Genomic DNA, 16,382 nt, shown 5'->3' on the forward strand with positions numbered 1-16,382 from the left:
CAAATGTTGGATGTGCATTTTTTTTTTTTTTTAGTAATTAATTATATATAAACTTTAAAGCTATTACTTATAATTTCTCTTAACATCGCCATGTGGTATAAAAGAAAATATTAGTAGTTTTGATATTTCAAGGCAGATTTTTCGTTTTAAATTAGTTGATGACAACATTTCCACAACCTTTATTTTTGTGAAAAAGTGTGATCGAAAAATATTTTTTAAAATTGATTTTTTAAAAGCTATTGGCGAACAATACAACACCGTCCCAATGCCACAATCAACCCGTTCCTCAGAGAGGATTCACCTGGAATTGTACAATTTGATATCAAAACATCTTATTTGTACTTCTAAAACTGAAAATCACAAAGGTATAGAGTATCAAAAGGATACAATTAAATTATTTGGTAAAATTTGTTTTTAAATTAATTCAATTTCATTGAGAACAGATCAACTAAAGTACTCGAATCTCTTATGCGTGGATTAACTTCCATTTCGCAAGTTACTTTTCAATAATAAGAAATTTTGTTAAGATCTAGAAAGTTTTTCTGCTTCACAAAATATAATAAAATGAAAAGGCAAACCGTGTTCATGGATCAAACCAAAAGTGAACTATGTCTAAAAATAATTAAAAAAAGAAAAATCGCTTCTTTAAAATGAAAGTTTATAAAATATTTTCTTCTGATTTGCTTTTCTTGAAAATTGAATTAACAACATTAATAAATAACCGTAAGCGGTTTATGGGATTGTGTAAGTCGTCATCTCTTTACTGTCATTATTATTTTGTACATTCAGCCATGTGGACAACAACTTATACATGTTAAAAGAATATATTATTCTTTTTGCAAGTGCAATTCGTTTACTGTCAAAATTGTTTTATGTGTATGTGTGTGGGTTTTACGTACAAGCAAGTGTGTTAATGGTTAAAAGTTGAAGATTGGTCCAGATGTTAACATATAAACAATTACGTCATTTTTTTAGCCCACTTAAGGTCATCATCTCGTGGTTTTAATCCTGTCATATATTCAATAAGGCACTCTAACGTTGACCAAAATCTGTAAGAAAGCAAAGAGAATTAATTAATGGTTATATTAAGAAATTGCGTTTTTGATTGTAACCGATTTTTCTATTTCTTTTCATAAAACAATGCAACTTGTAATAAAGTATATTCCTATATACTTTCCTTCAAGACGATATTAATAAAATCCCTTTTTTCATAATCGACAAAGTTTCCTTAAAGACTGACAAGGTATATTCTGTCAAAATTGTCTCGCATTTAAGGAATCATCCATTTTAACTCCTCACAATGTCATTGGTATATCCTTCCGGCTGAACTTGTGAAACGTTTGGCGAATCAAAACATTGTTGATATGAAATGGATGATAACTATAATGGGAAATATCAAAACAATAACCGAAGTGTTGCAGCGCCTGCTCCTACAGTTTTCATCTCTTTACGAACTGGTTAAGAGCCTTAAGAATTTTCAAATATGGACTTCTTTAAATAGATTAAAAATCATTTCGATAGTATCGTTAATAAATAATTGGCATTTGTGGTATAAAAATTAATAATAGTTTCTCTTGTCTAAGTTTGCGTTGGCCAATTGTGTCTTCGAAATGTCAATATGCACAAAATACGGCAATCCTTGTGAAGGTCTTTCTGGTACGCTTGATTTCAGTCGACAATTGACGCGGGAATCGTGTTTCACAGATTGAATTTCGGGCGGCTCGCAAATTCCAACGGCAGTTAATAAATTGTCCAATAATTATCCGGGGGCATCTGTCAGACAGCAACTTGAGCAACCATTTTGTGCGCTTTTTAATTTGATATAGACATTAAATGATAATAATTCGCGCGTTACGTAAATGAAGTAAACACTGTTCTTCGGGAAATAGCTTTTTTTATGCTAACGGCGCTGCGCACGCCTTTGTCATTCAACCCATTTATTTCGGCGTGGGTTCAATTAACGTTCGGGCACGTGGAATTGCGATTATACTGTTAATGTTGACGCGAATCGTTATGCATATCTGAGCTTCTATCAAATGAATTAACGCTTAAAACTCACATTGATTGCAAACTAACTTTATTTCCTATAAATAACTATCAATAGTCGAGGAGTGTCAACAGGTCGTGCAAACATCATAACCACACATTTTAAAATCGGAAAGAATATGCTGATAGTGTGTTATGGTAAATGATCATAGGCTTATGGCTATACTTTAATGGAATGATTAGAATTGTGGAGAAAGTATTTCACAAAATGCGAAACAAACTAAAATATGTAATGAAAGAAATGCATTCAATTACGTAAGTGTTTTAATGCATAGCAGCTTTTATGTAAATATCATTATTCATTTTCATATCGTTATTTCGTCGATGATTAAAGCATCTTCCTTAGAGGTTTTACCTGAATTTTTCCAATGGCCAATTCAACCAGCCCGTTGTAATGCAAAAATATGTTTCATGCGGTGCAACGTGATGAATGCGATGATGTTTGCGGGGCAAAATGATATGGTAACTTTGCAGCAAAAGCACCCATTTCGGTAAGCCCCAGTAAGTATGTGACCATTTATGAATCTGTAAGAAAAAACTCTTTAAATCAATCGCAATATTTTTTTTTTTCAAATAACAAAAAGCAACTTACCTGGTTGGTCATTGCCACAAATATTGAGAGTAAGAATAAATATGAAATCCATCCAAAGTCTTGTTGTATGTCGCTATACGATTTTGTATTAAAATTATAGGCCAGAAAACCTAACATCGGTATACTGACCATAAAATTATCACCGTTTGTTTCAATGAAATCATGACGCGTTATTGAAGTTGGATCCAAATGATGTTCACGAAATGGGCGTAAAAAATGCTTCAAATGAAAGGTGAACCGAGTAACAACTTATCTCAAAAGACTATGAAAAAAACATTTTGCTGAAATAGCTTACCTTCCCTAAAACGGGCAAGTCTATTGAGCCCCACGTATCAGCAGCCCAATGAGCGAGACCGGAACCAAAATCCGCCGTTATGATACCAAAAAATGCTGACACAAAAGTGACGCATATTCGATCGAAACGTAAATGTTTCAAAATTAAAATAAAGTCAATAATCATTAATGCAATGCAGGTGTAAACACAAATTAATTCCTGAGCACGTTTTCCTGTAAGTACAATAAATAGAGAAATAAATAAATAAATAAATAAATATATAAAAATATTGATATAAATATATACCGGGGCTATAAAGATTCGCGAGTTCTTGAGCACCTTTATTCTGGGGACCCCAACGGGGAGCCGTTTTCTCTATAAAACCCGGTTGTAATGATGAATTACAGTTCGGATCATCTTCATGCATTGAATTTTCCAAAATTTCCCGATCACTCTTCAAGGGCATCTAATAAAAATAAGTAAACATTATAACTAATACATTGTCATAAGAGATTAATAAATTTCAAATTGTTTACGGCATTGAATGTCAAATATATTAATGGTAAAGGTTCTGACGCCGATTACTTCACTTCTCTGTCCACATTTGTTAAGACATTGGAATGCATGCCGCCAGACAGTTCTAATAGCTAGTATAAAATACGAAATTAACTCAAAATGATATTCGCTTGCATAAATTGAAGCTGACATTTTTTTAAACATAAATTATAAATATTTTCTGCTACTTATATTTATCCTCAGAAGGGAGCATTACTAAACTAACCATATCATGTAAAGCAATTAAAACCGTGTGAGTCGTCCAAGGCTGACCCTTAACTCGAACTTTCGACCCTAATCGAACTTTCCAATTATTTTTGTGATAAAATTCCAAACATTACATTTTACTTTCTCCATTAAATACTCACAGAAAACCTACTACTTTTGAAAATCATGTGTGCAGTACAATGAAATTTTATATCAAATTACTATTAATCACAAATTCTAATAATGTGATAACTTATTTCCCATGAAAACACTTGTATGGGCTGAAATCCAAAAATCGTGGTCTAAGACTAAATTTTGTCCAGTTCCTTTTTACCCCAAATGATTATCAAGAGTCAGAACTCATTATCGTATAAGTATGTCTATAAGTAAGCAAAGAAGTATAATTTTAAATGTTTTATAATGAAAAGTGATCTTTTGACATACAAAGTCGTCATTTGACATACAAATTGCCTATACCAAAATTGGGCTGCTTGTATCTATTTTTTTGGAATTCACCATAATGAACGGTAAGCCCTTATATCTTAGCAATATCTAATTTTTGGGATTTTAAAGAAACTGGATGAACAATTTTAAGGCTTCTGATAAGAGAATTCTTTTGCTGTATTTAGGCCGAGTGAATTCATGTGTTGATTCCTCGTCTACATGAAGGCTCTTGTAACAAGTTTTCCGGTACCTGGGAACAAGGTGTAATTTTTGATATGTTGTCATGAAAATAAAAAAGAAAGAGTACTGGATTAAGGCTATCGGTAAGGCAGCCAGTCTTACCGAGCAATAATGTTTTTACTTGTTTTTATACTGCATAATAATTATAATTTTAATTACTTTTATGCATAAATTATAAAACTTCTTATAATTATTATAATTACTCTTGTGCATAATTTAAAAGTTATTTACAATTATTATATTTAAACGCTATATTTTGCGTGAGCGTACTCTCTTTAGATTTTACGCGCTGATAAGGCACTGAATTTTATATGGCTGAAAGAAGATCCTCATCCAAAGTTTCAATGTTAATGTAAGCAAAGCGATACGACAAATGTTGAGACTCTCCCTTCTTCTTTTTCTTCTTGTTTTTTTAGATGAAATCTTGAGGTTGCAATTGTGGTTTATATAGATGGACGGCGCATTGAGAGATTAATTCAATAAATTTCCACTGCACATTTCTATACTTTATAAACATTGTCATCTGTAATACATTTTTTTGTAGGCATAAATAAACAAATCGTAGCAAATAGAAGCGGGGTGAAAAATGGGTTGGAGGGGACACTTACAGCGTTTTAATGTTCGAGGTATATAAGTCGTTTTACAAGGCAAACTAGGTTGCAAATATTGCAAACATGATTCTTGATACCCTTTTGATGGAACGAAAAATAGTTAAAACGTTGCCTAATTTTGTGGGTCAGTTAAAATAACTACTTTTACCGTAAATATATTTAGTTACGAGCGATCGTCAACGTATTTTTATATTAATAGAATGCAAGGATATGGTGCAAAACTGTACAAGTTTTTAAAGGGACACGTTTCAAATGTAAGTTTTGTACATATTTGCTTTTCGAAAAAATAAGTATACGGGCATACAAATATACACATAACAAGCGCGTGCATTAAGAATTTTTAAGCATTTGTTAAACATACATATTGTGAAACATATATATATATATATTTTGAATATGTACAAGTATAATTGCATTTACGGCACTTGTTTGTTCACACACTTTTAAGCGGACTAGTTTTACCAAACGTTCATAAGCGTAGTACTCGCTTTGGTAATATTTAGCCTTAACACGTATATTTCCTTAGAATTAAGCCTATGACAACAAACCTTATTATTGAAAGCCACTTTCCACACAAATGCATAACATACACATAAACAAACAAGTAAAACATTCAATTACAACTTCGCAAAAAAAAAAAAAACACTTCACATTAGATATAAAAACCAAACGTGTTCTAAGACCTTAAACTTAACTCCTCTATAGGACGGACATATACACAAAGAGTGTGTTTTACGGGGTGTTCGCATTACTACCGGCAATGAGTAACAAGACATTTCTTGACGACATCAAAGACTGGAGAAAGGTAAAAAATTGTCACTTGGAAAACACTTGAAAAACTTCCTTAATAGAAATAAATATTTCTAATGCCAATGGTTATGATAATATTAGCTTGGCGTCATTGTAATAATTTTTGTATAAACTGAAAAAATTACTTATTATTAGCAGATAATGAATATTAAACAGATTAATTTGAATATTTTTTTGTTGTTCCATACATGCCAATTACCTTTTTATCATAGCTCAATTAAACGAGAAAACTCCCTTTCATTCTCAAACAATTCAGTGTAATCACATATGACGTGAAAGATTAATTGGTGCTTTGAAGTTGTTAAGATCCACAAACCACCACAAACACCATCGCAATTTAAAATCGTGAAAAACGTAAAAAAAAAAATTTCTGCTTGAAACCAGTGCCCGTTATATTTGACTTACTTAATTTAGTTGATCACTCGCTAAAATTCACTCACCTTTAAAAATTTGAAGGCGGCAAGGCGTGACAACCGTTAGACGGCACCAATGTGCGCGTGTATGCGTGTGTGACAGATTTTAATTCATGAGTAATTATTTCAAGTGAACCGTGAACTATAGTTTTATTGTAGCTTCCATTAAAGTTTCTTTCTCTCTACTTTTTTTTTTTTATTTTTTTGGTTATTGATTAAAATTAATACGAAATGAAATTTATGGAAAAATTAACTTTCTAAACTTATTCTAAGGGATAATTTTTTCTTTGTTCTCTCTCTTCTTTCTCTACGCTTTTAATTATTCAAAGAATTGACTTTGTTAATCAATTAATGGCAAAAGCCTTTTTAAGCCAACACAATATACACGTGATTTAATGTTCAATAATTGGTGGTGTGTGTCCTTTTTTTTCACAAAGGCTCCATAAATGCTACTAATTTCGAATATTAGCCGTAACTATTCGTATGAATTCTTACTTCACTTACTATTTGCGTGCCGCCCCGCACCATGGCAAATGAAGGAAAGCTTTTAACACTTTCTCTCTTCATGTGTTTTCACTTCTTGCACGTTTTTAACACTTTATTTTACAAGACATATAAGAAAAGCTTTTTCCTTGACTTCTGTTTACGTTTAAATTATTTTTTAATTTTCATTCAACTTTCATATTTATAGGCATTCAAATGCAAATAAGTTTGACACTTTTAAACCCACCACATTTGTGTTGAATTTTCCGTTTTCTAAGTTTCGCATTTTATTTTATTTTAACTTTCACTTAATCTTTTGCTTTTCACGAAATATATTCAGATATAATGCTTTTGGGTCTTTAATATATCACATTTCACATAAACCGAACACTGACCGTCCGATTTTTGAGTTTGTGCAATTGTTTCACGTATTTGAATTCCACTCTGCTAAAGACGAAACACTTGTGGAGAGTAAATAACTGCAATCAATATTATTTGCAATTTTTTATAGACGAACTCTTATATAACTTAATTTATTTACAATATCAGCATCGTTCGTAATTGATTTCGATGGCAGGATGGCACGTTTTCTCCCCACGCGAAGTCATCCGAAGTTGTATGTAAATTCACTTATAAGAGATGTGAACGGCGAGTGGACTTTTCATTTTAATATAAGAAAATGTTACTAAGAACCTATACAGGATTTTTATGTAAATCTCGACGTTTTATGGCCAGTGAAGAGACCAGCGTAAAAATTTGCTTCTATCAAATAATCGATACGCCTAATTGTAATTTATTGATTTGAGGTCAGCAAAAAATTCGGCAAGGGAGAATATGATTTTGTCACTTATTTGTAAATAATCAAGTTCCGCAGACATAACTGCACATAAAACGGCAAAAGTGCAAATAGATAGAAAGTTTGACAACTGTGACCAATGACAATCACTATCATTTTATTCCGACATTTTTAATAACAGGAAAACAAAAGAGGCACTTCAAAAAAAAATTACCTGAAACGTATTAGCATCAGAAGCCAATACCTAAAACTAAGTATAAAAGTTTACCGAAACTTTTGCGTTTATTGTATTCTTTCTTACATTGTTTGTGGAAGGTATTTTGATCATAATTCATGCAAGTGTGATTATGAGAGGGTTGTGGAAGGTATTAGTGTGGTTGTGACATGTTTGTCGAAGGTATTTTGATCATAATTCGTGCAAGTGTAGTTATGACAGGTTTGTGTGCGTAACTTCACGTCGCCAATCTCCCAGTGCTGACATGAAAGTATACAGTAAAAGTTTATAAACCTAAAAGTGAAGAAATAAAAACAATAAGAGGAATTATAAAAAGTGATTATTTATGTTTCATTTGACCCTTCTTCCAAACATGGCGGGCAAATAGTTCCTTGTACAATTATAGTGTGTGCGGAAATTGCGTACAAAAACATAGTACATCGTATTAAGAAATTAATCCTAGTTGCACCAGGCAGATTAACTTTGTTTCCCATATCACTTCATAATCTATTAACTGGTGTTAAAAATTATAGTCAGGAGAAGAAGTCAGAAATGTACAAACGAACCCTCCACTTTCTTTCCACATTCTGAGTAAGCGTACTCCTTGTATTAGTACCATGTAATATTTCGGTCAAAGGCGTTGTCATGTAAACATTCCGTTCCCAAAAACATAATTGCCGAAGGAACCATGCCGTTACATAAAATATATTTGATGGGAATGTTAACGTCGTAGCTGAAGATAGCTCGCGAAGAGGACACGCTTAATAGCGGTCAGGTACTCATCAAAGCTGTAGAGTTTAGCCATTTGCAGAGTTTGGCAACGTCTGCTTGCCATCTGACGGACGCGATCTAAGATGGGAGTCTCGATTTCGTGCTGAAAATCAGTATGTTTTTCCATAAACTGTCAAAGACGTTGCTGCAAAAGAACAAAAATGATATATGAACTTAAAAAGGAAATCTATGCGCTGGCCCGATGAAAGCTTCCGTGTCCCTAACGGAGATCTGTATTTCATTTTTGAAATTTTAATTTAATGTCCACCGATACACACATTATATTACACACATAATTACGTAATAGAGACTATCTTTTACTACCCTGGTTTTCTGAAGTGGTTTAAGTTTGTTTGTCTGTCTATGTGTTTTCCAGACGTTGTGCGTCTTTCAGATGTATTACATGAATAGGAACCTTTACATGGGTATAAAATCTAATTTTGACCAGTTTATGATAGAAATAGAAGAAGAATAATAGGACCTATGATTGCTTCCGTATAAGGGCTTCTACTAAGAAATATGCAATGAAAAGAACGTCAGATATAATGTTTAGTATTCTGTCCCGAAAGCACAAGAATATCTAGTCAAATTCGTATAGGGTATCTAATAATAAGTTTTCCACGATTATAAAGTTTTTAGTTGTTTTTACGTTACGTGTTCTTTATCTAACCTTTTATAAATTGCTTGCGTACATTTGTTTTGATTTCCTGGTTTTTTTTTTTTCAAAACATATGTTGCATCTTTTACACCGATTTACTTCTTTTCATTAGCCGATATGGTAAGACAAGCAACCGTGCGGTTTCTATGCGTTAACTAGTTGTTATTCAATATATCTTTTATATGCGTAGATTGCGTTGTGTCCTTTTCTCTTAGGTCGTAAATAGCTATCACATGGAAACAGATCGCTAGCTTGCTTTCTCTCATCATTGGAGAAATAAAAGTACGAAAATCAAAATTGATATAACTAACCATTACATGAAAAGGTTACCCTAAGGAAATTAATGTAAAAATAAATATGTATTTCGATTGAAAAAATCGCTTGTTAATATCTATGGTTCATTTGATAAGATTTTGGCGCATCATCAAAAGTCAATTGAATATTTTAAAAGTTCAAAACAAGTCTTTAAAATAATGTTTCTTCTGATTATTACTGGAAATTTATTCACAATTAAACGTGTAGCAAATGAATTAAAATTAAAAAAGAAAAAATAATATTATATAGTGCTTGCAAGTAAGTAGTAGGGCATTTCCTTAACAATATTCAGAATACGGGTCTATGAGCCTTCATGGATGATGCAATTTCTGTAATTGTGATATTTACATAATAAAATTTTCTTTTCTTTTTTATGCGGAACACATTGTACCTTAAAGGACAAATGGTTACTACCGCAGTCATTTGAACTAAATAAGCCATGTAGAATAGTGAAGCACTCAAGGTCAATAACGTTATAGCAACAGCTTTAGATAAAGCGGCTAAACAGGAGCTACCGGAACCAGCTCCACGTGTAACGTTAACTGGCAATACCCAAAAATTAGAAAATCCATGAACTCTTGATATCAATTAATTAACTACTGTCCAGTGAATTTAACAGAGTATATACGAGGTGCGTTAAAAAGGTAGATAAATGACTATATGTTTTTCTCAAAAAATATTTATTGATTTATCAATACCTATATTGTTTCTTTCACAATAATGCCCCTTAGATACGTTATATCCTTTCGCTTTTCATTCACACTTGACACAACACGTTATCTCCGCAAACGGCAGCTGGATAATTTTTGTGTTTACCGGTGTTAGTGAAAAAAAAGGAAAAAAAAAAAAATTAAAGAGATTTTAAATATTTGAAAAAAGGAAAAGAGTAATAAATAAAGTAATAAAATAACCAAAGAAAACAATTTTAAAGAAGGAAAAGGAGGGAAGGAGGAGGAATCTCTCGTGAGAGAAAAATTAAGAAGCAATACATATATTTAATTATTATTTTTTGCTTTTTCTTTGTGATTTTTTCTTTTTGTGCTCCCTGTGATAACAACCAAAACAACGTCAGCCCGTCTCCCTATGGAGACTGGGTCTGATCTTATAACTACTAATAGAGACTGTTTTGAAAACTTTTACATGAACGCCACTGGGCACACCAAGAGATCGAAAATGGGTGAGAATAATATTCTTTTATCCGATAACGGAGAAGCTAACGCAAACGTTTTAATTCCGCCTAGTAAACAGGCTACCGACAAGCCCTCTGATTTGGGTGCCACAGCCGCCCCAAATCTCGAGATCAATTTGTACGATTGCTTTTCCAACTGCAATTTTGTCGTTTTTGTCGAAACGTGCGCGGACGCTGAAGGAAATCGCATTAATATTAACTCCAATCTCTATTTCTATGATTACTTGAAGGATTTCGGTATGTACGGCTTAAAAGAATTAAAAGTTGTCAGCAGGGGTAGAGCCAAACTGCTTTTCAGCTCCGCTGCCAATGCCAACAATTTTGTTATGAATAATGAATTTAATAAAAAGAATTTAAAGCGTACATACCGAGGTCGTTCACTGAGAGATTTGGAGTTATTCGAAACATCCCATGCACATATAGTGTCGATGATATAATTAAAAACGCTGTAGCCGATATTCCGATTAAGTCCGCTGTCCGTTTCCAAAGAAGAAATCCCAACAACAAAGACGAGTGGATTCCCACAACCAGCATCAAAGTTGGGTTCAAAGGGAGAGCCCTCCCTAAGGCAATAAAATTTAACTATTGTAATCTGCCGGTCGAATACTTTGTACCCACTTTAAAGCAGTGCTTTAAGTGTGGCAGATACGGTCACGTATCTAAATTCTGCAAAGCTAAAGAGACGAGGTGCCTTAACTGTGGAAAGTCTCCGAAGTGTGTAAATTGTGAGGCGATGAAGTGCTTGTCCTGTGGCTCAGGTGAGCACAACGATCTCAATAAGTGTTGCCCTAATAGGGAAATTGAATCAAACATCAACAGGATAATGGCGATTAAAAATCTTTCGTATAAAGAGGTCAAAGAGAATTTTTCCGAAAATTATTTCGAATGTCTCGATGACAACACTTATGACGGCAATTTCCCTCCACTGGGGAACACGTCTGCAATTTCGACCAAGGATGATAATCAAAATGCCAACAAAATCTTAACCAAAAATAAATACAATGCTGTCATCAAAAGGAAATTGGTTCCCTCCAAATCTCTTATCAATTCACCCACCAAGCCTTCTTCCAATACACCCCCCAAGTCGTCTGGAGCAAGCCTTCTTGGACCGAAAATTTCAAACAACTATTTGCGGTCTTCAGAACTTGAAAGATTAATTCTCGCGATTTAAGAAAGTATCCGTCCGACGATCCCTCACAATCTTATTAAAGAATTTGAAGAAAAAATGTCTGTCTGTGCTATTTCTTGCCCCGTTCGAGCATCCAGTACTACGAGGAAATCCGCTGGGGTTCTTTCTCAAATTTCAACATGATATCCTTTTTACAATATAATATTCAAAGCGTCCGACGTAACCTATCTTTTCTAGATTTTTACTTAAACTCAAACAAGATTGATTTTTGTATCTTAAGTGAAGTTTTTCTGAAAGATGAAAATTGTTTCGAAGTTAAAGTTTCGAATTATGCCTCAGCCACCAAATGCCGAAATGATGGCTATAGTGGTGTTAGTATATTAGTTAAGAAAGGTGTCAATTTCAGACGTATTCCCTACAACTCTGCCGTTGACATCATCATCATCAAAAAAATCAACCTGAAACCGAATCTTTTCATAGCCACATACTACTTTCCACCCAGTCTCAATGTGAAAACCTTTCGTGGTGAGATTCAGAAATTATACGACTTTCTTGACGGTGAACAAAATGTGATTCTAGCTGGAGATTGCAATGCAAGACACCGCCTGTATGGCGATCAAGTCTCTACCAACAAAGGCAAAATCCTTGTAAATGCCATCAATTCCAGCAGTTTCAGTGTCTAAAATAACGGCAATACTACCTTTCACAGTGGTCGCACGGCGAGCAGTGTCTTGGATCTAACTTTCTCGAACTCAACTATTTTATCTTTCAACTGGAACACGTCCAATGTTTCCATTGGCAAAAGTTAGCAATCCCCCATTATATTCCACAGTTGTAACAATTCCGTCAAGAAAATAGAAAATTTCATTTCACGCAACTTCCTTATGGACCGTCTGTCTAAAGTTGATCTTCCTTCTGATTTATCATCAATTCAAAGTACCTTTCAGTCTGTGATCATGTCTGCTAGAACCAACTTCCCTGACATTGAGTCCATGTCACCTAAACCTTGGTGGAATCCTTCCCTGTCAACACTTTTCCGCAAATACCAAGTTGCAAGAAAAAAAATGAGTAAATATGGCAATCCAGCCAACTACATTGAATATGTGAAAATACTGAAAGAATGGAGGTCTGCAGTTAGAAAGGCGAAAAGGGCACATAGAGCCATCGCTATTAAAGAGTTATGTGATAACGGCAACCCACGTTTTTTCTGGAATTATATCAATGGTCATCGACATTCTAGTCGAAAATTAAGCGGTTGTGCTGTATGGAATGACCGTGATAATAAAAAATATTTAGATATGCTCAAGAGCTACATTCCAATTGTTAATCCTATTACAATGCCTTCAAATCCTTTTAGTAGTATCAGTAACACACCCTTTTCATTGCATGAGTTAATGTATGTTTTACATTTCAGAAAGAGAGCTACTGCTGCAAATTGTGATGGAGTCAAGTATGACATGGTCACAGCACTGTCTGGAGGAAGCTTTAGCATGCTTTTGCATGCAATTAACAACTGCTGGTCCACAAACTTTATACCCTCTGATTTTCGTTGCATCAAAATAGTTCCCATTCCCAAGCCAGGTAAAGACTTAAATGATTTAAGTAGCTTCAGACCAATTTCACTAATATCTGTATTCATAAAGACCATCAACCTCATGGCTAAGGAGAGACTAACTGTTTTCCTGAAAACTAAGAACATTATTCCAGCTCGGTCTTACGCCTATCAAAAACGCAAATTTACGAATATGTGCGTGAATGAACTGTGTTTTCTCATAGCCAGCTTAAAAAAAGCAGGGAAAATGGTTGTCATGCTTTCCCTGCACATCAGCAAAGCCTATGACTGTGTCAACTTGATTAAGCTCGCTAGAATTCTCCTAAACTTTTCGATTCCTCTTCAAATGCGGCTGTGGATACTTAATTTTTTATCCAAGCGTGTGTTCGTGATGGGTACCGAAAAAGTTGAAATATGCGGTGGTATCCCACAAGGCAGTTGTTTAAGCCCCATACTCTTCAATTTATACTCAGCTTCTTTGCATGATCTTCAAGATGACAAAACTCACATTTTTCAATATGCAGACGATTTTCTAATCGTATCTGCGGACTCATCTTTTCCAGCAGCTGTCAATAACCTCTCGATGAAAGCGAACTTTTTTTTCGATGCATGCGCTGATCTTAATATATATTTTAAACCCAGCAAGACAAACACTATTTATTTTGCCAAAGGTTCTAAACGTGAAATCAGACTTCTTATCAAAGGTACCCAAGTTAATCAGGTAAAATCTCTTCGATTTCTTGGGAGAATTTTACATGACAGCTTAACCCTTCGTGGGCATTATGAAAAGGCGTTCAAAGATTGTCAGTCTGGATGCAACATCATCAAACTCATGACAAACAATCAGGCAGGCTTGCCTCCCAAAAATGCTTTGACCGTTTACAAATCTTTAGTCAGGTCTAAAATTGAATTTGGACATTCCATATGTTGCAATTTCCCAAAATATATTGAAAAACGTATACAAGCATTTGAAAACCGAATGTTGAAGCGTTGTGCTGGACTGACCCCCTCAACTCCTCAACATATTCTCAATGTTATATCTGGTGAATGGCCAGTTTCCGAAAGAGCCCTTTTTTGCGCTGCCAAGGAGTTAATTAAAGTCAAGATGATAAATCCTTCCTTTTTTCAGGAAATTATATCTCTCAGTGATACTGTCACTTGCAGCTATACTTTTTGCTATCAAAAACTTCGTCATATTTTTGATAAGTTAGATTCAATTCCCCCCTTGAATTTCATTACCAGCAAATGCAAAGTCTTTATGAACATTCTCGATCTCTACCTCAAAACAAAATGTCAACTTCTCTTGTATAAGGTTGTTATGCCAAGAAAAGCTCCTTTTTTATTACAACAACGGATATGATATATATGCCACTGACGGTTCCGTCGGACATAATGTATCTGGCTTCTCGGTCGTGAAACATCTATCTGAAACAATACTTCGAGTCAAAGTGGAAGAGGAACTTTCCTCTACTTTTATTGAGTTGCTTGCCAGTCGACATGCTATCATGGTTGTTATTTCCGATGGTATCAGACGTTTTGTTATTTTTTCAGACAGCAGGTCAGCTCTACTTCTAATAAATAAAAGAGATGCAGAAAATCAATATGTGTTTGACATTCACAAGACGTTGCACGAATCTCAAGTGGATGACTGTCACCTCGTTTGGGTACCTGGTCACTGCGGCTTTTTTTTAAATGTAAAAGCCGACTTTCGTGCAGGGAGAGCTCGTGTTGATGGGACAATTTTGTCCATCAAATATACTCCCAAGCAATTCGGGCAATTCGCAACCACATCCTTCAACAGCTAAACGACGAATTTAAAGTAATCGCGCGCGTTAAATCCAATCGTCTTTTCTATAAATTAGATCCCACATTTCAATTCAAACCCTTCTCTGTATCTTCTTTTAATTCCTGGAAAATCAAAATTCTTTATATTCTCTTGTGAAGTTTGCAATGTTGTTGAGTCTGCTGAGCATCTAATCTTCAGATGTCACAGGCTTGATGGCATTAGAGATTCCTTTAGCTTCTTCAAGTTATATGGCTGTCTCCTCGATCTCTTTGCAGCAAAAAATGTACATCATCTCGGGGAACTAACTTGCTTTATTAGAAAAGCCAATTTATCCTTCTAGAATTTTTCTTTTTCCTCCTCTTTCCTTCTTTTTTTTTTTTTTTTTTTTTTTTTTGCGCATTCAATCATTTTCAATTACCATAACATTCCTTTTCGTTTTCAGCCAAAGTTTGCAACACTGTCTGACTTTCAAGAACTCAACAAGCACACTTACACACACACACACACAATTACATTTAACATGCTCACTCCAGTTATTACGGCCGCTCTTTTTTTTTTTTTTGTTGTTACGTTTTATACATAATCGTGACTATTATTATTATTTTAATTTTAGACTAATGAACTGAATTCTTAGACTAAAAAAAAGACATTGAGGACTAGCAACACAGGCTATCGTCTCTAATTTAAATAAATGGATATTAGATAATGAGCTTAATAGTATTAATAAAGTAAAATATTGAATTGATATTCTGTTCTGAAGCTGATTGTAGAATGTTCAAAGGGTTAATCGTTCCAAATGCAATACTTCTAGCCAAGGAAAAGTTGAGGCAGTCGCAGAGAATGTGCTTTATAGTAAGAGTTTGTCCACAACAGCGGATTGGGGAAGAAGACTTCTTCAGGATCCATTGGTGAGTTGCAATTGTATGACCAAGGCGAATTCTCGAAAATGTTTGGATCTTGGTTTTCTCAACATATGTTGGATATAGAGGTGGAGTTAATTGAGGGTTAATGCAAGAGTAGTTTTGATGATGGTATTGTAAATTTCCTTCTGCAATTTTCTCTTTAACTTTTCTTCCAATGTATCTTTCAAGATCCAACTTTTCCATGACATCATCCATAATTAGAGGAGCAGAAGCAGCATAATTTGCCGCTCGATCAACCTGCTGATTTCCCAGTAAACCGATGTGACTTGGTACCCATAACATTTTAATTTTTCCGTCGGGTGTAGTAATTATATTCCTTAATTTGTCGATGGTGCTCCATCTCGAAGCCGAAGGGTTCCGGGTAGCTTGTAATA

The 16,382-nt window shown here is 34.2% G+C and overlaps 1 protein-coding gene across 3 annotated transcripts; it reads right to left on the reverse strand.

The window, feature by feature from the left end:
• Window positions 1-25: 25 nt before the first annotated feature.
• On the reverse strand, window positions 26-6,592 carry LOC119640379 (plasmanylethanolamine desaturase). Of its 3 annotated transcripts, XR_005247662.1 has the most exons (7): window positions 6,220-6,592; window positions 3,219-3,378; window positions 2,934-3,145; window positions 2,639-2,857; window positions 2,402-2,571; window positions 900-1,049; window positions 26-301 (listed from the first exon to the last, which is right to left on the reverse strand). XR_005247662.1 is itself a non-coding variant. In XM_038038359.1 (6 exons), the coding sequence occupies exons 2-6, from the start codon at window positions 3,376-3,378 to the stop codon at window positions 959-961; spliced, it is 852 nt and encodes a 283-aa protein (XP_037894287.1). In that variant the 5' UTR covers window positions 6,220-6,592; the 3' UTR covers window positions 26-958. The 3 variants fall into 3 exon arrangements, 2 of the variants coding, with proteins under 2 accessions (XP_037894287.1, XP_037894288.1); XM_038038359.1 differs by having other exon boundaries at window positions 26-1,049; XM_038038360.1 differs by lacking the exon at window positions 6,220-6,592 and adding an exon at window positions 3,449-3,656 and having other exon boundaries at window positions 26-1,049.
• Window positions 6,593-16,382: the final 9,790 nt, after the last annotated feature.

Source organism: Glossina fuscipes, unplaced genomic scaffold (assembly GCF_014805625.2).
Source record: "Glossina fuscipes isolate IAEA_lab_2018 unplaced genomic scaffold, Yale_Gfus_2 121, whole genome shotgun sequence".
In the NCBI taxonomy this organism is placed as follows: domain Eukaryota; kingdom Metazoa; phylum Arthropoda; class Insecta; order Diptera; family Glossinidae; genus Glossina; species Glossina fuscipes.

Coding starts and splice junctions, on each gene's coding strand:
- LOC119640379 (XM_038038359.1), bottom strand. CDS start 3,378: ATGCCCTTGAAGAGTGATCGGGAAATTTTGGAAAATTCAATGCATGAA. Junction 2,858..2,933: donor ACTTGCCCGTTTTAGGGAAG/GTAAGCTATTTC, acceptor TTTCATTTGAAG/CATTTTTTACGCCCATTTCG. Junction 1,050..2,401: donor TGGCCATTGGAAAAATTCAG/GTAAAACCTCTA, acceptor GCTTTCTTACAG/ATTTTGGTCAACGTTAGAGT.